General features: G+C 34.8%; 3 protein-coding genes across 3 annotated transcripts in view; 1 reads left to right on the top strand and 2 right to left on the bottom strand.

The window, feature by feature from the left end:
- Window positions 1-3,402: 3,402 nt before the first annotated feature.
- On the bottom strand, window positions 3,403-8,489 carry LOC136802525 (histone deacetylase 3-like). The gene is made up of 3 exons (XM_067059263.1): window positions 8,048-8,489; window positions 6,338-7,211; window positions 3,403-4,326 (listed from the first exon to the last, which is right to left on the bottom strand). Exons 1-3 carry the CDS (start codon window positions 8,388-8,390, stop codon window positions 4,179-4,181), a joined length of 1,365 nt encoding a protein of 454 aa, XP_066915364.1. The 5' UTR covers window positions 8,391-8,489; the 3' UTR covers window positions 3,403-4,178.
- Window positions 8,490-10,919: 2,430 nt separating this feature from the next.
- On the bottom strand, window positions 10,920-17,994 carry LOC136802528 (uncharacterized). Its single transcript, XM_067059265.1, has 3 exons — window positions 17,862-17,994; window positions 11,648-11,792; window positions 10,920-11,280 (listed from the first exon to the last, which is right to left on the bottom strand). The coding sequence occupies exons 1-3, from the start codon at window positions 17,954-17,956 to the stop codon at window positions 10,945-10,947; spliced, it is 576 nt and encodes a 191-aa protein (XP_066915366.1). The 5' UTR covers window positions 17,957-17,994; the 3' UTR covers window positions 10,920-10,944.
- A 192-nt stretch (window positions 17,995-18,186) lies between these two features.
- The window catches only part of LOC136802541 (jouberin-like), a 38,814-nt gene continuing 29,182 nt past the window's right edge, over window positions 18,187-27,818 (top strand). Inside the window, exons 1-10 of the mRNA XM_067059277.1 lie at window positions 18,187-18,303; window positions 23,257-23,365; window positions 23,585-23,657; window positions 23,956-24,022; window positions 24,352-24,457; window positions 25,044-25,176; window positions 25,509-25,545; window positions 25,864-25,917; window positions 26,548-26,674; window positions 27,366-27,461. Coding sequence (XP_066915378.1) covers window positions 18,270-18,303; window positions 23,257-23,365; window positions 23,585-23,657; window positions 23,956-24,022; window positions 24,352-24,457; window positions 25,044-25,176; window positions 25,509-25,545; window positions 25,864-25,917; window positions 26,548-26,674; window positions 27,366-27,461 — 836 coding nt within the window. The 5' untranslated portion in view covers window positions 18,187-18,269. The remainder of the gene's footprint in view (window positions 18,304-23,256; window positions 23,366-23,584; window positions 23,658-23,955; window positions 24,023-24,351; window positions 24,458-25,043; window positions 25,177-25,508; window positions 25,546-25,863; window positions 25,918-26,547; window positions 26,675-27,365; window positions 27,462-27,818) is intronic.

Below are 27,818 nucleotides of genomic sequence, written 5' to 3'. Positions count from 1 at the left end.
CCAAAAAAGTAGACTATGCTATAGTCTAAGACGAATCACTATCTAAGAAAAAAGCCCAAAGCCGAAGAAAATTCGTAAACGGATCTTTTTGCCGAAAAGAGTTTACAGTCGGTAGAGTTGCCAGTCTTTCTTCGAAACTCTCCCGCCGATTTTTTTCCGTATATCGCCATAACGCCATACCGCCATTTTTCCCGCCGCCTTTACTATCACTGTAACGGACGATAACATCGTCTACCAAAAAGGTAAATTTTATATGAATTCGCGAAAGTTTTATCTGTGAAATTTCGGCTAAAACCATAATTCGCGAAACTTAAATTCGCTAAATTTCGCGACTTTTAACTTCGTGAAACTTTCTTCCCGCGAAACTTTCTGCCCTTAAAGTAGTATAAGATTCACATATCGTTAGTAAATTTGTGCTAAAAAGTCTGCGCCTTAAACATTTGTCTCACTTCTCCATAACCTTGTGTTAATGTGCATCTAGTTTCGATAAGAAAAATAACCATCATTAAGGTACAAATAACGTGAATGATATGTGGCTCACTTTTCATGATGCTAGTTTCAAGTAAGATCTTTATTCTACGCTCTTCCATTTTTGTGAAAAATTTGGCGTTGTTGTGCTACCTTGTTTTTCGGATTACGCTTTCGGATTATGTCACGAATCACACACGTTAAAATGAATTTACCGAGTCAAATGATATATATTCTATTGACTGATGTCGTTGAAATTGATGCGGTCGATTTTTCAATTCAGTCAAGTTTTTATATTTGTTGGCCTTTCTCTAAGCTTTTCCGAATGAGAGGTTATAATGTAAACACAGAAGTTTTTGCAAAGAGGAGTGATGTATGAGAGACGATGTTCTAGTCAGAAACACGCTCCGAATAGACTTATCTAATTCATAACTTTGAAGGTTTTAAGTTTCGTTCCTTTATCTGCCACCTGTTCGGAAAGGGTTAGACCTGTTTTTCAGTTAGGTACATGCAGTTTTTATTCTTATTAGTTTTATTTAGATTGTCATTGAGTGTCTCTCAAATATTTCGACATTAAAAGGAAATTTTCTAATGTTGGGCCTGCACATGGAAGCAAAATACAGTTGGCGGTTTTACATCGAATATGGGAACGTCTCGAACAATGGAGCTACGAAATAGAGAGTCTTCGCGCTTATCAAAAACATGAAATTCTCCTATTTGATTTGGTTGGTCATGCACAATTTTTTTCGAATCGCAAATTTTATCAATTTTCAATATGTCCCATTTATTTTTTAAGACACATGTGTGACAAATACGAGATATTCCCAAATTTATAGGTTTATTTTTTTGATTTTAATCTCAAAAAATTGTTTCAAATAGTTGAATTGTACAGTTATTATATTTGTTATAAAATTCCATATTTATTTTACATTATTATACACAATCCATGATAATAATTACTAAAATTTCTATCATTAAGAATTTAGAATTTTATTATGATAAGAAAAAAATCTCTAGTTTTTAGTCTCTATTTTTTTGGGTGAATTATTTGAAAGTATATTTTGTAATTTATCATCATTTTAATAGAATTTAGAAGAAGGAGAAAAAATAATTTTAGTCGGTGAAAAAAGTTATTTTTCTGTTCGATTTCCGTCGGCAAGTACACATTTTTTATAAGCAACCAGGCAAAGTAAAATCTTTTCAAATAATCTAACCATGCATTGATCCAATTTCGCGAATTTCGGTCTTTTTCGCGAAAGTTAATGTCTTTTTGGAAATTCTTAACAGAGTAATTATAGAAAGTTTATGCCCGCGAAAAATACTTAAAAACATTTGAAAATCTATAAACTTCAAAATCGTAATAACTGTAAAATCTTTTCAGCATATTTTTAGCCTTTGACGCCTTTTTGAAGTCAAAAATCAACTGTTTTCTATTGGATTCAAGAAACATTAGTCATTTTGAGCCATTTTTCGTTAAAAATTCTCATGAATTTTTGTTTTTCAACGAATCGTTAAAGATTATGCTCACAAAAAATATTTTCTTCCAAAATTAAATGTCGTAAATTTAAGTTTTCGACCTTGCAAAAGTTTGTATTGACATAAATGATGAACCTCTTTTCAAAAATATTGATTTTGGTACATTTTTGCGATATTTTCTAAATGAGGAACCTCAAGTGGTCGGGCTTTTAGCAGGCCAGGAGTAGAAGATACGCAAAAACTGATTTGAAATTTGGAGTTAGCATCAAAAATTGATTAAAAACAAGTTGTTGTCATTAAATTTCATTAAGTCAAAAATTCTCAATCGAAACATCAATTTTCCTCGGTTTAAAAGGTTTTGGACAAAAAAACGGTCTCATAATAACAGGCCAAAGGATAAAAATTCGGAATCAGCATGAAAAACTGATTTAATCTGAAAAAGAGATCACATCACAAAAAAGCTATTCAATGTGCCAGGGCCAGCATGGGTAAGAGATATAGAAAAACGGATTTCAAATTCAGAATCATAATTCAAAAAATATGGTGAAATCTTGGACCTCGAGTTATAAACAATTCAATTTGGTGAGCAACAGCAGAAGATTAAAGCTTGGCGGGAACTTATTTTGGCGAACGACAGGGTTCATTGGTGCATTTTTTCACTAAATAAAAATAGACGATATCGCGTTTAGATAAATAAATGCAATGCATTCTGGTTTCTCGGGGACTCTCAAAGGAATTATAATGTCGATTATATAATGATCTGGAATAGATTATAATTCCCTTGAGGGTCCCCGAGAAACCAGAATGCATTGCATCTATCTAAAAGCGATATCGTCTATTATTTCGGAATAATATGAAGAAATCAATTCAGACGAAAACGGATAATGGTGAGGCGGCAACTTTACCAATATCGCCAAAATTAGCTCACGTTCGTTTAGAGGTCGGAAACGCGGGAAACTTGACATCCGTGAATGAAAGCATAGTCATTATAAAAACCCTGGTCTGGCAATGTATTGTTTTAGCTTTATGTTCAATTTTCTTTTGTTACAAACAAACAAGTTACGATTTGCTCAGTTTTTGATCACGTTACCAAAATCGTTTCTTGGGATTGGTCTATTTTCTAATCACATGATCAAAAAGTTTGCAAATCGATTTTGGTACGTAAGCTCCATCTTTTAACAATAAAAAGAGACAAAAGCCTCCAGACCAGTGTTTTTATAATGACTAGGATGACAGTATACATCATGTCTTGCTAGGTTGACACTGTTTTTCCTGTATTTCGTTTTCCAAATATTTGTTTGAAGAATAAAAGCCTAAAAAAGTGCGTATGATTGAGAGATATGACAAGAATCCTAGGACCAGGAAAATTAAAGTTTTTAATAGACTTATTTTCCTCAGTTATGTAGGCTTTCAAGGGTGAAATCTACGGTTAATTGGGAATTGACAAGAAAAAGTGGCTCGTTAAAGGTTCAGCTTTATATTTTCGACATTTTCAAGAATAGTAATGTTGGGAAAGTCATTATGAAGATCCCTTGGAAAGTTCATTATTGTTATAACACTCAGAGTCGTCAAAATTCATAATAAAATCTCGGTTAAAGTGACGGTGTTAAACCATTTCGGCTTCTCTTGCATAGGATCGTGCGAGCAAATTTTGAAACGAAGTCATTAATGTCATAAAAATACTGTCAAATTCATGATTTATAAATTTTCTCAATCGATCTCTCTGACCAGCCGTTTGCCGATCCTAAAAAACTGCTGTAGTCAATAATGTACTTTGTCAAACCGCCTTCCTCGAGGCGTGGATAAAATCCTAAAAGCACGAACGTTATCATTGGCTTTCAAGGGGTAGCAAGTTTTTCAATATATTTGGAAATATTGATAAGCCAAACTCATGATTGAAGGGTTACAGTATCTGAGCGATTCTTTTTATAAATTTCCATCTCCACAAAATTAAGTTTCATAAATCGTCGATAAAGTCTCATTTTGCCTCAATTTCCAATTATCGATACAAAATCTTCACTGCCAACAATTAACGATGGGATCCACGAAGATGGTTAAAATTTGCATCCTCTAATCCCTAAGCAGGATTTACTGACATACGATCGCGATCGGGACTATATCTCTATCCCAACATGCGATTATTTTATCTTTCTGTGACACACTGTGGTCGTCTGGTAAGCACAGGCAAGATGGGGACAAGATTCCTTATCAAAATCCGACTTCCAACAACAGAATCAGCCTGTATTTTTCTCTTTGCTTTTCTCACTATTTATTTCTTTAGGTTTGTTTTGAGCAGCGGAAAGAGCGGATGGATGAGGTTTCTCGGTATTGGTTTTGTCGACATCGTGTTCACCGTTGTAAAATTCGTTGTTTGCTTCACGCCTATGGGGAAAATGAAGATAAAATTGAAATTCGCTTTTTTACGTTCACCGGTCTCTCTGAGGGGGTTTACAAATCAACAAAAAGTCAAAATAATCTCTTAAAGGGTCGGGATTTGTACTAGTAATCTCATGGTAATGAGGGAAATTCGGGATAAATTTCCCGAGGTCAATTTTGAAATATTTTGAATTTCCCGAGTGCAATGAGGGAAATTTAAAACATTTCAAAATTTGACCGAGGGTAATTTATCCAGAATTTCACGAAAACAAGCATGGGATTCCTGGTTAATCTCATGGTTTGGATTGAAATTCTAACAATTCTGAAAGACGTCAATTTGTACTAGTAATCCCATGCTTGTTTTCGTGAAATTCGGGATAAATTTCCCGAGGTCAATTTTGAAATTTTTTGAAATTTCCCGAGTGACGAAAACAAGCATGGGATTCCTGGTTAATCTCATGGTTTGGATTGAAATTCTAACAATTCTGAAAGACGTCAATTTAACACTGGAAATCAATCTGAAAATTTAAAAAGAGGTCAAAAAAGTCATAGAAACGCGAATCGAGTTGTAATTGGATAGTATTCCATTTACTTAAGCCTTTGAAGTTAGTAAGAAAGTCGAAAAAGGTGATGAATTTCCAAACGATGAAAATTTCACTTTTGCGGGAAATTACAAAATCTAGGAGGGAAATTACAAAAGCTAGGCGGGAAATTACAAGTTCGCGGGAAATTACAAATTAACGTAAGCAAAATCGTCAATCGAATTTCAATCAAACATGAGATTAAACACTGGAAATCAATCTGAAACTTTAAAAAGAGGTCTCAAAAAAGTCATAGAAAGGCGAATCGAGTTTTAATTGGGTAGTATTTCATTTACTTAAGCCTTTGAAGTTAGTAAGAAATTCAAAAAAGGCGATGAATTTCCAAAGGATGGAAATTTCACTTTTGCGGGAAATTACAAAATCTAGGAGGGAAATTACAAAAGCTCGGTTAATTACAAATTCGCGGGAAATTACAAATTAACGCACGCAAAAACGTCAATCGAATTTCAATTAACCATGAGATTACCACCATGAAAAAAAGCCATGAAGATTAAAAAACCTTTTCACGCCTATGCTATAGGGAAAATGAATACAATATTGAAATTCGCTCATGTGTAGTATCGTCGTTTACGTCATTAAAATGTTCAATCCCAAAATTAGTACCTTACCTACAATTTTTAAAGTTTTACTGTGGTCATCCTTGAGATTGAGATTGCCCTTCTTTCATGTAGAGGAAAACCACCCCCCCCCCGCTTATTAAATCTTTGGAAAATGTTTTTGAAAGTTCCCTCTTTTGTCCTAATTCTGCTGTATTAGCCTCCATTTCAAAAATTTTCCACCAAGGACATTTTTATTCCAACCCCCCCGCTTATTAAGTTTTGAGATTTTTTTCCAATCCCCCCGCTTATTCCAATCCCCCGGCTATTAGGTACCCGAGAGTAACTGCAAGATTTCCAATTTTCCACTTATTTTGAGATTTAGCCCTGTGGACGACGATATAAGATTTCTGTATTAGGGGGGGGGGGGATTTTTCTTCGGGTAAAATTTAAACTGGCGATGAATCTTATAAAAATCTTTTTCACAACTCCCTTGTCGTTGAGCCAGAAAGGTTTTTTTTCGTGAGCAAAAGTAGGTGTAGGGAATGTGCGGACTTGAAAATCAATTCTCAAAGGATCAATTTTTGCACCAATTTAGGCTGGACAAATTAAAAAATTCTTGGCTTGCCGTCATTCGACACTAGATTTTAGAGGTGGAGTGACCCCTTTGTCTACATTTTGTAATTTTTGAAGAAGAAAAATTCTCTCCGTCGAAATAGCAATAAAAGTTTTTAGGTCGGCAAGTTTAGAGAAGAGTCGGTCGGCTGACGGCAAACCAAGTCAAACTAAGAACCGATTTTTCGGAGCACTGGTCTGCAAATACCCGATAATCTCCAATCCTAGTACTCTAAGAACAAACAATAAAAGCAAAACACTTACTTCCCAGTCTCCAGCCTCTCATCTAAATTATCATCCTCATTGTCCGGCTCGAAGGAAAAAATATCGGGTGGCGTGTCTTGCATCTGAACGCTGGGTGCACTTTGGACAAACTTCAAATGATCAAAAACCGTCTGTCGGATGCTGTCCACGTAAGATTTACTATTTTGGTTCGAGAAATTTCCGCTCATAGCTGGACACAGTTGATAGTCAGGTGCGAAGAATCCATAATAGTCTGTAGTGATGGGTATTTTCTCGTCTACCGGTTCATTGACCAATAATGCGGTCTCATAAGTCCAACACCGAGAAACATTACGTATTGTATACCCGCCACCGCCCAAAACTAAAAGCGGCACGCCAAAAGATTTCACAAAATTAACACATTCTCCATGTCCTTTGATACTCAGGCTAAAACAACCTAACCGATCATGGGCTAGCGAGTCAGCACCACACTGCAACACGATAGCGGTTGGTTGATACTTCTGCATGACTCCCTGAATAACAGGTTTAAACAATGCTATGTAAGTCTGGTCATCAATCCCATCATGCAACGGCACATTCAATGAATAATATTTTCCCGTCTCGTCCCCAAGTTCATACATATCTCCGGTACCAGGGAAAAAGAAATTCCCATACTTGTGGAACGAGACTGTCATGACACGATCGGTGAAATAGAAAGCTTCCTGCACGCCGTCGCCATGATGAATGTCAATATCAATATACAAAACACGAGCGTGATATTTCAATAACTCAAGAATCGCAATCACGATATCATTGACGTAACAAAATCCGGACGCTTCGAATTTCTTGGCGTGGTGCAAACCACCGGACCAATTAACAGCGATGTCGCATAGTTTGTTATTTAACATGACAGCACCTTTAAGAAATGATGGAAATGAATCTAAGGAGTCTGAAATCAAACCAAACTGAGTTAGTTCATCCCTTTCAAACAACACATCAATAGGGCTTGAATAAAAGAGCAAACAGATACGAGAGTAGCTTTTAACTTTTAACCCGGATAGGGGTCATCCATATAGTACGTACGCAAAAGGTTTGACACCCCCTTGTACGCATTGAATAATAAAATGGTGTCATTCAAACAATAGACGTAAGCTTTTGATGGCCCCTAGATAAAAACTTGTCTTGCAAAAACGAAACGTCCTTTGAACTGCTTTGAAATGGCATATAAGAAATAACACTAGTAACATATTGTTTATTTTCACCAATCGTAAAGATTTAAAGGAAAACCTTCAGATGGTATCCCCTCAAATGACATGGGGTCGACCTGGGCAAAGGTACGTTCATTCGCCAAGTGAACTGTAGCACTGAGTGGGAATCGAACTCCGGCCTCCTGTAAGGAAGTCAATGATGGTAACCACTACACTAATGCAGAAAATATTTCCTATAGTTACTGAAAAATGTTCTTAATCATGTAAAGGCTATATTGCGATTACCAAATTAAAAAAAAACATTTGATATGTCGATTTTTAAAGTTTTTGAGCACTTTCCGAAAGTTACTTTTTTATTCAATTGAGCATAACTCTTGATCTAATGAATCGAATTTAATAAATGACCCATAAAAGTTTAAGTTTATTTTTCTTTTTTTCAATGAAATAGAAGTGGTTCTTTAAAAATTTTTAGATTTCGAGAAAATTAGTTTCAAAGAGAAACCTTTTTGTGGCGCACGCGGCATGAATGCAACATAAATTATACCTTGTAGAGAAGCTCCAGTGTACATCGAACAGAAATTGAACAATCCAGGAAAGATAGGACTATCATCACCAACACTAAACTTATGGAAAGACGATGCAAATCCTGCTTTATTAGTGGGTGTAATACGCTGCAAGAAGTGTATGTAATCTTCAGAATGGAAGCGAGTCATATCATACGCTGTGGCTTGGTAGGGTCGGAAAATATCCATTTTCTTGTGCAGATTGTAGTTAAAGACGAGGTTATGTGTGAGTGATAAGCGATGTGGCTTCATTGGATGGCCAACACCGTAATGAAAATTCCCGACATCTGGCTCATAAAAATATGCAACACGGTTTTGACTCATTTTGTCTCAGTTTACTCGGTTCTTTGCCTTTCTGCGTCTTGTTGTTATTTTCTAATCATTTCATTTTAGTTATCGTTGCTAAAGAATAAAATGAATTTGAATGTTTAAATTTAGTCTCAAATTACGCATACAGGTCAGCAATAGACCTTTTCATAAATTACGTCACGAACATCACTTGCCTCGTATTCAAACAATTTCCATGGTGATTATGTCTCTTGAGATATTAAATCATTTTTGTATGAATAGAAAGTAGTTTCAATAAAATCCGCTGGGAGTTAATCACCATGGCAATAAATTTAAAATAGAGGCAAGTGATGTTCGTGACGTAATTTATGAAAAGGTCTATCTCATTTCAAAAAAAATTTTTGTACCTTAATAAAAAGTTAGAGGATAAAAAAGAAAACAAAGAAGAATACATTATGGCCCCCCCCCCCCGCCACTTGTTAGTTTTTGAAATTTTCCAACCGGGACATTCGATTCAAACCGCCCCGCTTATTAAAATGAAAAAAATAAAAACATTTTTAAATATTTTCAAAACTTCCTCATTTAACCTCAACATGTCCATATATCAACCAATATTTCAGTAAACTTCCAGTCGGGACATTCTTTCATTTTTTGAAAATCTTTTCAACCAACCAGATTTAAACATCTGTCTTTTACAGAAAGGAGAGTATGTGTTACCTGAATATGAAAACGGCGTGGGGTGAGTCTAAAATATTGACATTAAGTTGTATTAAGGTCGAGTTTTTCATCATACCATATAAACTATATGAAAAAAAACTAACAAAAGACAGAAAATAGACAAATAAAACTTCAAAAAATAAACAAAAAAAAACAAAATAAAAATCGACTCAAAATACTAGAAAAATATCTAGATTGAACATATGACAATGTCTCTTTCCTTACATTCTAAGGTATTCATTTATATTATACAAAGACTTTGAAATCCCAAAAAATTATATCACTTTGAAATTTTGCTTTTATCACAAATTTTCTCTCGAAATGCGGAGACAAACATTCCCCTACTCATCAGTAGAACTTTGGTGTAGAAAAAGTAAAAAATACTAATATTAATAACATACAAAAAAAACATTTCAAAAATAAACCTACTTTAAACTACATGACAAAAACTAGTTAGCCTGGATATCCAAGCTCAAAATTTTAGAAAAAATAAGTTTTACCTCAGCCAGACAAAGTTCTAAAATTATAGAGCTTGGTTCACCTAGAAATCAGGTGAACCCCTGTTGACAGATTTTCCTGCATGAATCCCATGGCTGCAAATAAATATATGCACATAATGACATGCATAATTGCAAGATGGTACCCCAGCAGTGATAAATCAATTTAGAATGGCAGCCTTTACCATAAAATATAGACAGTGTGGTGGAAAGTCTGTTAGACAGAAAAAGAAAGTGCAAAGTGATTTTTGGAGAAATTTTTTTTTTCAAAATCCAACCCAAAACAGCAATACAAAATTGGCAAACAAAAAAGAAGAATTGAAGCAAAATAAAGATATACCTTTAGTTCTTTACACGATGCAACCAAGTCATTAAGAAGATTAAAACAAGAATATCTAAGCAAGTAGATAATTGAAAAGAAAACAACCAGAACATCTAAAAATTCCCATGTTTTGATCTTCACACTTCTTCCCTACCATTATTGTTATTTTTATTTGGATGCGTGGTCAAACACCCAAGGGAGATAATTAGCTATTCTATTGTTATTTGCTTTGAAAAAGAAAAATCAGGGGGATTTGCAAAGCAGCGTACGCGCCTTGCTGATCGCCCGCGCGGTCCATCCTTTAGGCGAACACTTCAAGTCGGCTCGCATAATTTCTTATACGCGCGCCACCATTCAGATCTCTGATTCGCTTGGACCAACCAATCAGAATATCCGCATAATCATCCTCAGATGAGAATGCAGACGATCTAGGTAAACCAGACCGTAAACATAAGAAATATCAAAATCAAGAAAAAAGTTTACGGGCTGGATATCCAGGCTAAAAACTAGTATACAAAGAATAAAAAGAACATTTTTTTACTTTAAAAATTTGTAAGAATATTTATAAATAAATTGCATTTCATATATGATAAATTCTTTTATTTGATGTACTGTATATAATTTAAAATAATTCTAAGGAATGATGTTCGTGCTATTTGGTGCCTGTCTACATGTTTTACATGTTTTTTTTATAAGCATTCAAAAATTCGAAAACGATGCTTAGGACGAGGGTTTGACAAAGGTGAAAAATGGTAATAAGGATGTTTAAATATCCCAAAATTTTAGGGAAATTCCGAAAATCTGTAAAATCCCAGCCAAAAAAATGAAGTGAAAAAAGGCAATTTTATGCCCTCTACAAATTTAAACTACTTTCCTTCCCGAGCTTAGAATCCATCCCACTATTCATACCTTCTGGATCAAAATTTATAAAAATATAGAATGATTAAAATTTTTTTAAATAATACAGTATAGATAGTGAAACACATTCTAAATAAATATAACTGATCCCGCTCAATTAGTCTTAAAAATTGGATTTTTACAGAGGCACAGTAAACTATGGTGTCTTTTTCATTCGGTCCAAAACTTGTCTCAAGGCAACATTCGATCGATCATGCAAGTCCATTCGAAAATCCATGCGGATGAGTAACGTGATCATGTTATGATAGAATGATAGAAACACTTCATTGTACAAGTCAGCAGCTAAGAAATTAGGATCCACACTTTTGATTGTATTCTGCGTGATTTGGTCCACACATTCAATCCATTGTTGTCCCACAAAATTTTGTATGATGTAAATAAGGATAGCTAAACTTACTACTTGTAAGAATGTAGCATCAGTGACGTATAAAGCATGGTAATACAATACAGGGTAAACCAGCAGAGATGCAAGCTGGAAACGAATTATGAAACTCAAATTTGATTCAATTTTCCTATGTCTTCTGGCCATTACTAAGTCACAGTAACCACAAAACTATTTATGATTTAAATATTTTTATTTGTGAGATGTTTACAAATATATCACACAGAGCAAAATAAATAATAAGTTTTTAACTCAATTATATGTTTTTTTATAAGCAAGTGTCTGTCCCTATATCAGGTTTGCATTATGCTTAGCATTCTAGGTTCTCAAACGAAAGAGCCAAAAACTGAGCCTTCCTATCACTATGCTTATAAACGTTATGCTTATAAAAGAAAAAACATGTTGCATTTTAAACAGTTTCTAGAATTTTAAACACGAGAGAAAATGATAGTCATACCCCTGCATGGACATCTTGAACAATGCACAAAACCAAAATAAAAATCAAATTGAGATGGCACAAGAAATATGGTAGAAAACACGATGAAATGAAAAATGCTGACCACACAACTAAAACTGAAGCGACTGCATGTAGAACTACATTCCTGAATAAATGAAAAATAAAAAAAAATGGTCTAATTAAGATACACCTTAAATTGAAAAAACATTTAATGAGATAACAGACCATTTCTTCACAAAACCAAACCAAAAAAGCACAAAAGCAGTACAATGCATCCATTAAAGGGGAATTAATGTTTGGAATTAACCCTGAGATTTTTTTTCGAAACATCAAAGAGGAAGAAAAATGTGATCAAACAAAAAAAGAACCACTTCATAATGTCTTTTATTCATTGAGTTATTCAATCTTTAATTTCTCACAATTTTGACTCTACAATGGAGAAAAACTCCCCCTCTGTTGATTTTGTGACCTCACATGCGCTCCAACTATTCTTACTGTTACACTCTATTTGGTTGTAAAAGAGATAAAAAACATAAGAAATTAATCTTTTTTAGAGTAGTTATAGCAAAACGTTGAAGAAATAATACTATTAGTATTCCAAAGGTGCAGTGAACTTTCTAACGGTAAAAAGAAACTCAAAAATTTTGCATTTTAAATCATGCTAACAAAATTATTAAACTTGGGAGTTAATGAGTCTAATCAATTTTTTCTTTTAGGTCCTTTTAGTGAAAAAAAAAAGATATTTGAAAATTGATTAGGCATCCAAGTTCCTCAGTTGAGTTGTCACATTTCAAAGAAAAGACAATCCGACTGTTGCATGTGTAACAACAGATTTAGATTTTCTTGTGTTTTTCTGAATAATTGAGAGTGATCAAAGCTTTTCCATCCCCCATAAAAGATTATATGCAAAAATAGAGGAACGAAAAAGCCGTGGTTGAATTTAGTTAGAAAATATGCAAAACATAAGCAAGTTTACACAAAGCCAACAAAGTACCTTGAGAAGATTAAAACAATAAAAGATCAAACTTAACCCTTTCCGGACGCATGATTTCACCGCTATATGACGCAAACAAAAACTCAGTTTTTGACTGGCTTCACTAAAGTTGCAATAGAAAGTGATTGATAAAAGATATCACGGTAAGTAATACCAAAAAAGAATTTTTAAATATGGCTGACACCTGGTCACGTGACCGAAAAATCGGCAAATTTTTTTTCGGAAAGACAAAGTTTTTGACTTTGAATAAAGAAATAGAGTAAAAGGCATTTGCTTTACGCCTTGAACTTTAAATATGATTTAGAGAATTGAATTTTTGAACAGTAAAAAAAATTTCATGTCATAAGCTTTCCAAGAATCTGAGTAAAGTGATTTTTTGTCCAAATTTTTGAGCAATTTTTCCCTTACAGATTTAGCCTGAGTAAATTTGCAACAAACATTGAACATTTTTAATTTTTGTTGTAAACAAGATATGGAAAAGCGTTTTTTTGCAGGTTACGGGAAATTTATCTCAAAATCATTATTCAAAACCATGTTACTGTATTTTGGTGCGAAAACTGTTAAAATCTTTTACAAGGCTATGGGCCACCCGGTGGCCCGTGCGTCATATAGGAACACGATTCATGGGCCACCCAGTGGCCCGTGCGTCCGGAAAGGGTTAATAATTCAAAAAGAAATAATCACAAAACAAAGAAATGTGTTCTTAAAAACGTAGCATACTGTACTCTTTTTTGATACAATTAAAAAAAAAAATTCATGAAGGTCAAAACTTCAGAAGATAAGTGGTTGTAAAGATATTCAAATTTTAGTGTCGAAAATTTGACAAAAAATGTCAAAACAGGTTAGGGTTAAAGAACCAAGCTATCCAAGCTATCTGGATACTACTTTCTTTTCAGAAACAAAAATAAAACAATGCAATGTCTTCTTTTTTCAAAAAAAGATATAATTCGTTATTTTGATATATACTAAATATTTTATAAATATTTTTATATAATAATAAATTCTAACACCATCAAAGAATTCTCCCTCCAAATTTCAGGTCTCTAGCTACACTAGAAAAAGAGATATGCTAAATTAAAGAAGTAAGACTGAAAAATTTTTCTTTTTTTTTTTTTGACACATTTTTCGAATTTTTCCAAGCTATTTTCCTAACCCTTTTTTTTGACATTTTTAGTCAAATTTTCGATACTAAAATTTGAATATCTTTACAACCGTCAACTGCTCTAACTTGGGACTATCTGATAAAACATGGGACGGCAATTCGGCCACCATTTCACCGAACCTCCAAAGTCATTTAATTTGAGTTAATGAACGGGGCTTTAAAAAATACAAAATTTCTCTTTCGCACCGAGTAGGCTTTTAAATTAAATTATGAAAACAATCTAAAGTGGAGCACACGCGAGTGTCTGTGCACTCTAAGAGGAACGAAAAAGTATGATTGATAAACTTGGTGGAGTTATCAAAACAAATTAGTTGTTAAAGAGATTTAACAGCAAGTAAAAATACAGATCAGATATCATGTTTCAACCAATCGTCCCAAGTTAGAGCAGTTGCCGGAACCACTTATCCTCTGGAGGCCTATGACCCCTCATTTTCTTTCTTTTTCAAAGCTCTACAAGATAAGATAAGGTTTTGAAAAAAAAAAGAAAATTTGAAAAATCTTCTGGAGTTGCTATCATAACTTGGCTTTTTGCTAACTCGGTTTCCTAATTTGGTTTTTCTAACCTGAGAATTCCGAGCCTCAGTGTTATACGCCGCTGGAAAGCTAAGTAAGGATTGCGTCCGCTAGTGGGGGGAGGGCCCCGATCACGACAGCAAATATCTGTACATAACCTATACCGTGAGATCGGGTAACTTGCATCAGTTGAGGCTAACATAGCCCTCAAATGAATGACTCATGGCTGGTCCTTAAAATACAAAGTTAAATCAAAACAAAAATGGCAGAGTAGAGCTGCGAACGGAGCTGCGTTTTTAATTGCTTTGATTGGTCAGTTAGCTAGTCATTTGATGACCAGTATAGACTCATATATCAAGATTACTGGATTTCGAATACGTTTTACTTTCTTTTTTTTGAGTGGTTTCATTTTCGATTTCAAGCCAGCATCTTAGCAACGGGGTGCTTGCCCATAGTTACAGGGGTTTGTGCAAAAAACTAAACATTGAAAATTTTCCAAATCTAAACTTTTCTATGTTTCACTTTTTTGCACCTATTCTTCAAAATGAAATTATTTAAGATTTTTAAAAGTTCTTTTCTTCTTTTATTCAATAATTTTTTACGGCACTTTGTTGACAATCTAACTCTCGCATCAAATCACCGCTTTCTTCTTTCTTCAGTAAATTGAAGATGAGAAAAAACCTAAGCCACAGATCATGGATCGAAACGAATATATGAAGGGTGGGATTTTACAGCCGCCCGTCATGCAAGGCACTGAAAGGCCACGGGTGCCAAAAAGAAGGGCTGTTTGAAATCCGCAACGTCATTGGTGGAAATTTGATAAACAGCTGCAAAGGAGCGCTGGGAAGCAATCAGTAGAAGAGACCACTTTCGTTTTTGTTGCAGATTTCAATATAAACTTCTCTCAGGGATTACTTGTCAATGTACATGTACACATGTGTTGTGTCAACTTGTCAGCATTGTATTGTTGTAAGGGGACCCGTCCATATTCATTTGACAAGGCAAAACGTCAAATTGACGTTATCCTCTGAACCCCCCACCCCCCACATATAACGTCAAGCGATACTGATGTATACCAAAAGTTGTAGCCATTTTTCATCAAAGTTTTCCCGTTCCATCGCAAAGTCCGTACTTGGTTGTACCCGTGCGTGTATGTGTTCTTTTAACTAATGACTTTTATTTTAAAAAGAAATTAAAAGCTTCACTTGGCGCTAGGTCCGTGCTGTGCCGTGCTTTAGGCGTACCACCTTCTTTGCCAACTTGTGCGATGTGGTTCGCTCGACCGCGCAAACAATGAAAATATGATGTAATGATATCATAGCGCGAACCAATGGGATTATGCGAGCAGCAAATTTTCATGTATTTCATACACGAATATGTTTTCGAAAGCTTATAAAGTATAGTGTGGTTGGTGGTTACAAGTATCTGCGATTTTCACAAAAAGGTATACCTTTGATTTCTTATAACGTCAAACCTAACTTTTGAAAACCCCCCTCCCACTCATAACGTCAATTTGATGTTTTGCGTTGTCAAATGAATATGGACGGCTCCCCTCCCTAAAGGAAAAGATAAAAGAGGTAAGACTAGCCTAGTTTCTAATCCTGATATAGGAGTTTAAGTTTAATGGCGACTGATGAGGCTCCCCCAGCGGACCCTCAATTCACGCAATCACGCTATTTTTTTTCGAAATTCACGCATTCACGCAAATTTTCATCGAGTTTCACGCATTAATCCAATTTTTCAGAAAATGGGAAAATTTTAGGGAAAAATCAGGGAAACATTGGAAAATCGGGAACACTGCAATCAGTGGAAAAAAGGGAAAATTCACTTATTCACGCACAAAATAGCCTAGGTTCCTAGGTTCACGCATTCACGCAAAGTGAATTTTCATGTTCAAGCAAGTTTTTTCAATTGACGCATTCACTTATTTTTTTTCAATTTTCACGCATTCATGCAACCGAAAATGCCCATTCACGCATTCATGCAAACTGATGGGGGGCCCCACTGATGGCTACCGTGAAGTCGGGTAACTTGCATCAGTGGAGGAGGCTAACATGCTAGCGACTCCAGAAGTCATGCAACTTTCGTTGACGTCAAAACAAATGTTTCATTTTTCCGTGAACTTTGAACCCTTGGAACTTTTTTTCTATGTATGCTAAAGCGTTCCGGTTTTTACTAAATGAAAGCCCGTGATCTTAAAGCTTTCCAGCGGTATATAACACTGTGGACACGGGCTAGACAGCAAATTGGTAAAATGCTGAACGTTTTTACAACATTTTGAAAATTGTTTGCCGACGGGAGAAAAAAAATTTGCAACTATCGAAGAACAAATGTGTCTGGAAACGGAGGAAAATCTAATTTGGAGGCTGAAACTTTGTATGTTTATCAGAAAAAGGGTGAGGAATTCAAAAATCACAATCGCTAATTCTAGTTCTTTCATTTTCATGTAGTTTTTTTAACTTTTTTGCTTCTTTAGCATGGGAATGTCCAAAAAAAAGTTTTTATTTCTGCCGAAATGGATTTTCTTTTCATGTGGGGTTTCTCCTTTCAGAAAAACTTATTCTTTACTCATAAGTTTTTGTTCCTCCATTTCCAGAGGCCCCTTGAAAATGGGTCCTACCACCTTTCTTGACTCAGTTCAACCTTTTCCAAGCTATTTTCTTCAAAAACAAAAATAAAACAATGCAATGTCTTCTTTTTTCAAAAAAAGATATATCTTTCCTTATTTTGATAAATATACTACCGTGAGATTGGGTAACTTGCATCAGTGGAGGCTAACACGCATAGCCCTCAAATGAAAGACCTGACTGGTCATTAAAATACAAAATTAAATCAAAACAAAAATGGTAGAGCAGAGCTGCGAGCGGAGCTGTGTAGTTGTATTTTTATATAATAATATTTTAACACCATCAACGAATTCTCCCTCCAAATTTGAGGTCTCTAGCTACACTAGAAAAAGAGATATGCAAAATTTAAGAAGCATGACTGGAAAATTTCTTTTTTTTCTTTTTTGACATATTTTTCGAATTTTTCCAAGCTATTTTCCTAACCTTTTTTTTGACATTATTAGTCAAATTTTTGACACTAAAATTTGAATATCTTTACAACCACTAATCCTCTGGAGGCCTATGACCCCTCATTTTCTTTCTTTTTCAAAGCTCTAAAAGATAGGATAGATTTTGAAAAAGATCTTCTGGAGTTGCTAAACATGCTCATGCATAGCCCTGAAATGACTGACCAATCAAAACAAAGCAGCAAAATTTCAAAACAAATGAACCACGCAGCTCCGCTCGCAGCTCTACTATACCATTTTTGTTTTGATTTAACTTTGTATTTTAAGGACCATCCAGGTCATTCATTTGAGGGCTATGCATGTTAGCCTCCACTGATATCGACTGATATGCAAGTTTATATATATACTAAGTTTATATACCTATATTATACCCGACTTCACATCATGCAAGTTACCCTCCACTGATGCAAGACTTCACGGTACCCAATAAACCAGAAAAGCTAAAAGGTCTAAAAACATTAAGAACACTCACCAATACTTTTTGTGTATGAACCTTTTGTAAGCAATTTGGCGTGCGATGTCAACAAAATAATCAATCTCAAAATTCAGGCACTTCTTCGCCGCCATCTTGACATTAAAACTAGAGGGGGAGGGGGAGAACCGGCTATAATGACGACCGATAAAATAAAAACAGCGGGAAGACTCGCTTTGTTTGTCAACAAAAAAGTTCAAGATAGTGTACTTCAAAAGTATGGAAGTTTTCAAAACGGCCTGGAATGCCTGGAATTAGCTAAGGTAGTACTTTTTGAATGAGCTTCCTAAAATTCATAATGGTACCAAAATTTTTACGAACTTTCGTTTTGAGACGAGATTGCCAGATTACACTTCTGAAAGTCTGACTGTGCATCATTTCACTCTGCCATAAATCTATTTTCAAGAAATGGAAGAGGAGATATCTGAATCTTCCGAAGCTTGTGAGTATTTTCATTTTATGTTTAAAAAGATGCAAGGGGTATAGACCTTTTCTTAAAGAGGCCAGCATACAAGCCGTATATGTATAGGACCCTGCAGACGCACCGGACTGTCCGGTGTATTTGTCCGGTGGCAAAAAGTATCGTTTCGCTACACCGCACGCAATAACTCCGGTGTCAGTCCGGTTTTGCATACAGGGAATTTTGGACGCCGGACATTTATGAAACAAAAAATTAAGAAACACCGGACGCACCAGACTGACTGGTCATGTCCGGTGTTTTTTATTGTCCGGTGGTAAAAAAATATCCTTCTCTGACACCGGACATCCGACTTCCTTAAGTCCGGTGTAGAAATTGTCCGGTGGTAAAAAAAATTCTCATTTTACACCGGACTTTCGCGTGTCCGGTGTTCGTTAAGTCCGGTGCGTCTCAATTCACAAGTTGCAAGCAAAACATCTTAGACACACAAACAATGTATATTCAACAACATTTTTGCAGTTTTACTTTACATTCGCTCTACTCTTTCCGAATATCCTATCATTTGCAAATTTTTTATAGTCCCTCTCTATAAAAATGACATCTGTAGTCAGTGTAGTATTATCTCTCATTGATGAAAAATGAAGCTTCAACCGTTCTATTTTTCATTTTCTAAAATAAATCAGTTAGGGAAACCATCCAGGATCCTGCCATTCTATAAACCAGCAAAAACTAAATGACACTTGTAAACTTAAGTTTCTTACCATTTCCCATCGAAAACAACCAAAAACATTGCTACTTCCCAAAGCCGGAGACCAAAACAAATCATCTTCCAAGATTATGGCGCCCTTTTGGATCTATTGTTAAGACCATCTAAAATGGTGGAAAGAGTTGCGGAAAGACAGGGGCGCCCGCTGCTTCAATGGGTGGTAACGTCAAAACGCCCAATATGATCTTCCAACAGAACGCGAGTTGTTGCCGCGCGAGTTACGTCACGCACTCCACCTCAGCGCACAAAGAACAGTGTTTCAGTGAATATCAATAATTATAAGAATATCTTATGTGCTTAACTTCAGTAAACCTCAAGTGCTTCAATGAGGATGAAGAAGGTAAGAAGATAAAAAATGCGCTGGATAATTTTCATTATAATAGTTTGGTCAATCATTGCTGAAAGTTTGAAAAAAATTTTCCGACGGGAAAAAAAATTTCAGCTAATTAAAAGCACAGTGTGCTCATACTTACTTTGTTTGCTACATCGTCTAGGCTAAAAAAAGTGAGAAAAGACACGAACGCCATTTTTTAATGAGTGTTGTTATGATTTTTTTGATTGCGGCCGCGTACAGGAACTCGCCATGTTCCTAACTGTAAATAGCAAAAAGTTTAAAGAAACAACAATATAAGAAGTAAGATGAAAACACTAACAAACTCAGGGCATTTTGAATTTATAAAATAAAAACAAACTGTACCCTTATAATCATAAAGGTTGGTGAGCCCAGTCAAAACACAGATTTGATCTGTAGCGTCACGCTTCACCTTTATAAAAAGGAGGATATCATAAAATGAACCAAGGAAAATTTCATGATTTTAAAAAAGAGTCATTTTGCATATAACTAATAATGTTAAATAAGGATATAATTTCCAACAAATTGCAAGGAGGGAAAAAAATCTTTTCGGAAACATTTTTGTAATCTGAAAGAATGCCAAAGGGAAAAAAAAACGTATGCGGAAGAAAACTTCAAGGCGACAACAAAAGTTTTCCATATGTGACAAAACGTCTAATCGGGATCGGGATCGTCTAATATCGACATGCGTCTTCTAATTTCGACATAGCTGTAGGCTGGTCTTCGAAATAAAAAATCAAACATAAACAAATACTTATTAAAGTTATCAATCAATCACTAAATTGTACTCTCCCTATCATATCACAGATTGTTGAAATGTAAGAAACGTGAAGTGGGTTTTTTTCGAAAAGAAAACTTTAACGATGTAGTCACTAAAAAACTAATTAGCATGCTTTCAACGAAGATGCCCAAATCACAACAACATTTTGCACGCGAGGAATTTTTTAGTAGACCTTTTACCGTGAACCGAAAATAATTAAAAGAACCCGGTTTCCTTATGAATTTGAAAAGGGACCGGACACATGTGCTAGGTGCGGTGCCTAGAAGTTTTACGCGGCCTCTTAGCGCCTAGAGCGCGTGCTTGCAATAAACAATAAGGACGGGGAAACCAGGTCGACTAGGCGCGCAAATTACTTTTGTAAAATTTTAATGATGGACACGAGAAAGTTACGAGGAAGTTTGCATGCGTTTCATGTGTTGTGTAAAATTGCTTATAATTTGGCTGCTTTTTATTAAATTGAATGCAATTGCAATGTTTACTGAACTTCTAGTTTGATGGATGAACTTGTTTGATAAGAGTGAGGACCCTGCCGATGCACCGGACTTAACAATTTTTTTTACCACTGGACAATCTCTACACCGGACTTAAGAAAGTCGGATGTCCGGTGTCGGAGAAGGATATTTTTTTCCACCGGACAATCAAAACACCGGACATAACCAGTCCGGTGTGCGTCCGGTGTTTCTTAATTTTTTGTTTCATAAATGTCAGGCGTCCAAAATTCCCTGTATGCAACACCGGACTGACACCGGACTTATTGCGTCCGGTGTAACGAAAGGTTACTTTTTGCCACCAGACAAATACACCGGACAGTCCGGTGCGTCGGCAGGGTCCTTAAGAATGATTCATACCTGACAGCTCAAAATATGGCAATAATGGGTATGTTTCTAATGGGGCATCAGAGAACGTCATAGAAATAAATAAGTGTTTCATCACATTTATAACTGGATCATTTTCAGCACTATTTCATATTGACAAACAAACTTCCGAAAGGCATCAACTGAATACAATGCTTGAATAACATAATTGAAAAAACACACATTTCTATCAAAATTGGTAAGCCCTGTTGGACAAATTCTGTCTGGAGAAGCTGACATATTATTAAAATAATCAATTTTGCAGTACAGTAAACACGGTTAGCAAAAAATAATTAATTCGGTTGAATGGCAAACAAAAGTTGCTTCAATATATGGTATCTTTTAAACAAAAGGGCAAGCAAGGAGGATATACTCGAAGACCAAATGTAAAAAATGAGAAGTAATTTGTAGCACAATAAATTTTAAAATTGACTTCCCTGATCTGAAAACCAACCAAACAATAAACAAGTACAATAACAGCCTTCTTTCTTTGCTGTCGATTTGATTGAAATGAAAGTCGAAACCAAACTAATGACCAAAAAAGAACGATGCCAATCAAGGATCGAAGCCAAGAAAAACAGGACAAATTATAATAAATTGTAATGATGATAACAGAAAGTAATGACTCAATAAAAATTCAAAAAAACAGCCAAGCAGTTTCTCAGAATTGCGATTCGGCCAAATTCGGAGAGAAAAAAAGAAAATAACCATTTTGATGATAAACTGAAACCATGACAACGCATCTGTAGAACCAATCAGTGTCAAGATATCTCTATCGCCGTGACGTCAAACAGGATAGGGAGCATAATGGCATCACTTTCGTTTTGATATAAATTCAAATATAACAATTTACTATAACGGAGGTAATTTGTTTTATCATTTTCCGGGATATTCTTCACGCTTGTTATCTCCTAAATATTGACGTCACGGGTCACGGAGGGTTGACTCGTTCTTCGTATCATTCTGACGTATACGTCAAATTTGATATGACGGAGGTAATTTGAGTTACCATTTCGCTGAATATCCTTTGTATTTTATCTCCTTTATATTTTGGTATCGCGCAACTCGGAGATTCGAAACGTTTTCCCATCTCCTGCCTTATACTTATAGATGGTTGAAAGAATGGAAAGTTAAAGGTACGTACACACAATAGCAATTCTGCTTCGCTCATGTACATTCGCTTCGCAAAAAAACAATGATAGCCAATCCGGGTTTGTTTGCTTGTTTTTTATTTGTTGCTCATGAAAATCTTCAATTTTAGGTCCAACTTTAACAAGTAATTGTTCTTTTTGTAGTTCAGCTATAAAGTTAATTCTTTTTGAGTAATTTAGAGCTTTCTTTTAGCTTTTCAACCATATAAAATATGCAGGTGTAATATTATTCTACACTTTTGTCTAAAAATCCGTTCCAACTACTGTAAGGCCATTTTTAGAAAAATTAGATCTGCGGGACACAAAAAATTTCACAACTCATCTTTGATTACAAAGCGCTGCAGAGGAAAAACTGTTCAGACAGTGAAACTCTCCATATTTATCAGAAAATACCTGAGAAATCCAACGGTGCTACGCTCTGAGATTAAAATTCTTTCATTAAAAGTTATTATTTTTAAGACTTTACATACTTTGGCAAGCATTTTCAGCCTGAAATGAGGACTAGAATTATAAAGAGTGGTGCCACTGAAAATTTTGACCCTTTTTTAGCCTAAAACAGTTATTTATATTGTATGTCATGGGGAATTTTTCCTCCGCAGCGCTTTGATTACAAAAATAGGTAGGTTCAGCAATTTTATCTTCAGCTTTATAACGTTTTTTTGCAATGCAATGTCTTCTTTTTTCAAAAAAAATGTCTTTTCATTTCTTCCTTAAGTGTTAGCAAGCCATTACAAAAAGAATTTGATAAAAGTCTGCAGTCAAAATGAAGATATCTAGAATAACTTGACTCAATACAAAAGCTTGAATTTTCAATTTTTGCAGCATATTTTTGGTGCCGCAGGTTACTCCATAATCTAAGTTATCAACCTTTAAAATGTCTAAAAAGGTGCTATTTTAGTGGAACCAAAATCTCAATATCTCCGGAACCGCTTATCATTAGGAGGTGTATGATCCCTCTATAAAATAAACTAGGTTTGTTTTGCCACCAAAATAGTTTCAATTTGACCCTGGAATGGCTTGACAGTATTATTTTTCCTTTTATAACTTGAAAACAATGTTCTTTTTGTTTTCAGTGTTGGTAAAGAAAAAGACAAAGGAAGCAAAGAAGGTGAAAGCTGCAAGACAAAGAACGCAAGCTAGATTCGAAACATTATTGAATGTTGGTTCTGGTAGTGAAGAAGTGTAAGTTCCAAATTTTATTAAATGAAAAAGGTTTATTTGAACATAAAACAGCATAAAATGCAGTTTCTAGTCAATATTACAATAAGCCTTTTTTCTAATTATATGTCTGTCACTCAACACACATGAGTCAATTTTACCATATATTTTAAGAATTCAACCTTTGAGATATTGACATTTAGTGATTATCAATTCAAAGAATGTTTCATTTATTTTTTTCAGCTCTGAAACAGCACAACCCATTCGGAAAAGCAAAAAGGAAAGAGTAAGAAGCAAGACCGCTGATTCTGTTGCAGTAAGTCAAAAATAATCCAAGATTTAATAGATTTTAAAAAACTATGAAACTAAAGATTTGTCCCTCATTTAACCACTATCATAACCACTATCACTCTCTCTGGTCAAAAAGGTCAACAATCTTTGTTTAATACTTAGTCCTCTAACTCTGTAGGAAGAAAGAATTGCAGATTAAATAATTGATTTTGTAATTGAGTCACTGCATGTTTTATGAGAAGTAGTTTGTAAGTGTTATCTAGCTTTTGTGTTTATGGCTTAAAGTAGATCTACAGTTTTAATACCTTTTTATTTGATTTTAGATATCTAAACCATCAAACTCAAAGAAAAAGCAAAGTAGATCTCTTGAAGATCTAGTTCAAGATGAAGGTATTCAAGTAAAAACAGTTCTAAATTTTCTCCTATCCAACAACTTCAGAGAGATAGGGTAGGGACTCCAAAAATAAGAATTTTTACAAGAGGAAAATTCTTTCTGCTGCAAGGGTAAATCATTTGAAAAAGTTGTAAGAGAATATTTTCTGGTATTTTTTTACTTCCATTTACTATTATTTACACACCAGAACTTCCAACAATATTTTCAAAAAAATACTATAGCCCATCAATATCCCTCTTTTACAGAGGCAAAGGGTGATCATTATGAAATCTTCCTTTCATTTTTAATTGACAAAATTGATTTTAATATTGGAATGATGTTCTAGATGAGCAGATGAAATCTTCCAACTTGAAAGAAAAAGCTCGAAAAAAGAAGAAAAAAGCTGCTGATGATTCCACAAGAAAGAAGAGAACAAAAAGTGAAAAGTCTAAGTAGGAATTTTACAGCTTTGTCTCAGGGCTTGTTTCATTAAAGAATTAAGAAGTCTCACTTCTGAACATAGTCAGTCTACAATTGGAACACTTGAAGCCTATACTAGACGTCACTCGCATTTTTTCTTTGCAATTACAATTACTACTATTCCACTTTGCGACTTTTTCAAATGTTTTGAGCTCAGGTTTTCGGGCTCCAAACATTCAAATTTTGGACGTCACTTTAAAGCTCTTTCAGTAGCAAAAAAATCGAATTTGCGTCAATACGCTTGAAAGGCTTCTATTTTTCGAAAATCATCAAAGTGGAAACCAAGAAATGGAATGAAAAATCCTGGTAGCGTAGGTGAAATCTAAATTTTTCCCGTCGACACAACTCATTCTTAGTACACCTTTAACCGATACTATTCTTGCCTGATCTTTGGTACAACAGACGGCATCGCTCGGGATTGTTTGATATTACCGAAAAGAAACGGTATTCAACACAAGATTTAAAAATCGTTCTGATTCGTCTGAGTGGCCTGCATATAGGAAATATAGCCCTTAATTTTATTTTATTCTAATGGTAAAATCTAAAATCTCTTGATAGAAGCGAGGAGGATGGTGAAGAAAATTATGCATTCGAACAAAGTTTTAACAGTGTTGTGGACGATCATGAAAAAGCACCACAATCTCAACAAGAAGATGAAGATGATGATCAAGAACTTCAAACAAAATCAAAGGTTTGACGTTTTTATCAAACACCATCCTTGACAGCTAATGTCAATTGGCTATTCCATTTAATACGAGTTTGGAGGTGCGGTGGAGGAACCTTTTCAAACCAAGAGAAATTATTAAAAATGTTTACGCAAAAGTGAAAAATTTGCAAAAAAATTTTGTAGCTTGAGGTAAGGGTGGACGAGCTAAAACCAGTCTTTCACCCTCCTGGGACTTTTAGAATCCTTAGACCCCTGGAATTTCTCTTCATATTAGATTACCTCCTGAAAATGTTATCTTATAATTGGAATGGTCGAATTGGATACTAATATATCAATCTTGCATCATCTTTTATCAGACCAAGAAAGCCAAAGAGAAGAAAAGAAAACGCAAAGGTACTATTATCATCCTTCCTTAAAAAAAGCATTCAGGTTCCACTGTCTCTTGAATTAAGGTTTTACAGAAATTTATTGCTTGCAAAAGCTTCCAGTTTCCACAAATCTATAGGTCGCAGTATAGAATTGGCATAAGGAAAATGGTATCTTTTTTTCAATTTCACTAGGCTAGGAATATTGTTCCCAAGGGGGTTTAAAAACTTGCTCCGTGTAGAACTTATACATACTAGGGGCTAAGGATGGAACCTGGGAATTATATAAAGACTAGCAAAAAAGAATTAAGTTTTTCCCATTAAAAACTGTACTCATTTTTTTTAGCATCAGCATCTGAGAGAATAATGAATGCAATGGAGAAGAAATACCAGGATGATGGTTTGTATTTAAAATGACATTTTTACCTGGTGTCCCAAAAAAAACTTTACATGTATTCAAATGCTAATATTTTGATGTGAAATACCCTAAATCTCCTTTGTGTAAAATTGTGTGTTGATTGGAAGTCAAAACGTCAATAATTTATACCTGTTTGAAATCATATAGTTTAAGTTTTAAGTTAAGTTTTTTATTTTGGACACCCGGTGTGTACTTTTTTGAATCTACTGTCTGTACCTAGAGACTGTAGAAAAATGTTTCACACTTTCAGTCTCCTGTACAATTTTCTTTTTCCGATAATACGAGATAAAAGCTTTTTGATTTTAGCAATAAGTGATAGAAAGACAGAAAAATAACTCGTTTAAGATTAGGACGTATCTCTTGCAGATACTCCTACAGCACGCATGAAAAATATCTTTCAAACCCAAATGACGCGTATATATACGCTCAAAATATGTCAAAATAGCGAGTCCCAAACTATAAGGCTATACTCCAGACCACTTCGTTTAAAAGGGCAAAATGCAAAAAACTTTTAAATTACAAGCTTTTATGCCAGTTGGAAATTTTGGATTTCAATAAAAAGTTTTCACGCCCTGGAAAAGTTAAATTGACTTTCAATTTTCAATTCTTCAGTTTTGCTGTTATGTTTGATCGTTCATCGATGTGATCAATTGAAACCAGATATTCGAATCCATCATCCAGTCGTCCGAATTCATATTGTTGACATGGAAACCGGACAATATGTCAAAAAAAGAGATAAGTAGGTATTTTTATGATATTCTTACATTTCTTTGAATTGCTTTTTTTAGTGCCCCATAATTATTGACTTTTTTGTAATCTTATAAAATACTAAAAGAGCTTTGAAAATGTATAATGATGCCAAGACCTCTGAGTTTTTTTCCTTAAATTCTTAATTTCTATGTCAGGGGTCTGGTTTAGCCACTGTTTTAGTATGAAACTCTTGGATCGGAAATAACACCTCTTATTTCCCATCTGATCTGAAACACGTGACCTGCGTTGTTTTTACACAAACGCCAGATTGGATGAAAGAGATACCATTTGAAATCAAAAGTTTTAAGACTTGCCATTGAAAGGTTGAAGATTCCTCTCCAACCCTTTTGGTTTTAAGCTCAATGGTTTTAACAATTTAACGTCGGGAGTAAAAAAGTTGTGTCTAGGCAAATAGTTTCTTCGAAGACTTGACTTGAAGCTGAAGTGGCATGCATACCCAACAACAGAAATTTTGCCCACTTGTTCCGTGGGTGACTATCTTGGGGTGCTTTTTTCACTTTAAAAAAAATTGATTTTCAAGGTCTACGCACTAATCTTCTTTTTTTTTGCTAAAAATTTCGAATAATAGAGGTTCGAATTATAGAGAGAGAGTTGAATGTACATACTTTACTTTTTTGAAGACGCGTTATTAATCATTGATAAAACTTATTCTCGTTTAGATCTCGCAATGTGACATCATTACTGGAGAATGAAAACGAGAATATCGATTACGTTCTGCCGATGATGACGCAACCATTTGACTTCAAAAAAAGAAGGTATAAATAACTTTATAGGCATATACCTGGTTAACAATGTTTAAATTGAGGAAAACTATGCTGAACTTGAAAAAACATTGAAGTTAAAACGAATTATCTAAACAAAACAACGCGCTACGCACTGGTAATGAATTTTACAAGAAAGATTTAGACTTTGCGTACAGCATTTTTATGCTACAACTAAATCAAACCAAGCAAATTCCCGCCAAAACTCTTGAGTTCTTCATCATTTCCCGAGTCCTTGCGGTGGAGTGCAAACTATTTTTAGTATTTGAATCGCTTAACTAATTAACGCTACTTTATCGCTTCAATGCAAGGGTATCTTACATTTTTCACAAGAGCACTCATACACTAATG

The sequence above is a fragment of the Clytia hemisphaerica genome, unplaced genomic scaffold (genome assembly GCF_902728285.1).
Source record: "Clytia hemisphaerica strain Z4C2 unplaced genomic scaffold, Clytia hemisphaerica genome assembly, whole genome shotgun sequence".
NCBI classification, from domain to species: Eukaryota; Metazoa; Cnidaria; class Hydrozoa; order Leptothecata; family Clytiidae; genus Clytia; species Clytia hemisphaerica.
Note: the sequence above shows the minus strand (reverse complement) of the source record. Positions and strands in the feature narration are given on the sequence as shown.

Bases quoted from the DNA above. Each gene is read 5' to 3' on its own strand.
- LOC136802525 (XM_067059263.1), bottom strand. From the start codon at position 8,390: ATGAGTCAAAACCGTGTTGCATATTTTTATGAGCCAGATGTCGGGAAT. The intron at 7,212-8,047 runs GTATAATTTATG...CATTTCTTAAAG, and splicing joins CACTGGAGCTTCTCTACAAG to GTGCTGTCATGTTAAATAAC. The intron at 4,327-6,337 runs GTAAGTGTTTTG...TTTTCCCCATAG, and splicing joins GAGAGGCTGGAGACTGGGAA to GCGTGAAGCAAACAACGAAT.
- LOC136802528 (XM_067059265.1), bottom strand. From the start codon at position 17,956: ATGGCGGCGAAGAAGTGCCTGAATTTTGAGATTGATTATTTTGTTGAC. The intron at 11,793-17,861 runs GTGAGTGTTCTT...TCATTTATTCAG, and splicing joins TTCATACACAAAAAGTATTG to GAATGTAGTTCTACATGCAG. The intron at 11,281-11,647 runs GTATGACTATCA...ATTCGTTTCCAG, and splicing joins TTCAAGATGTCCATGCAGGG to CTTGCATCTCTGCTGGTTTA.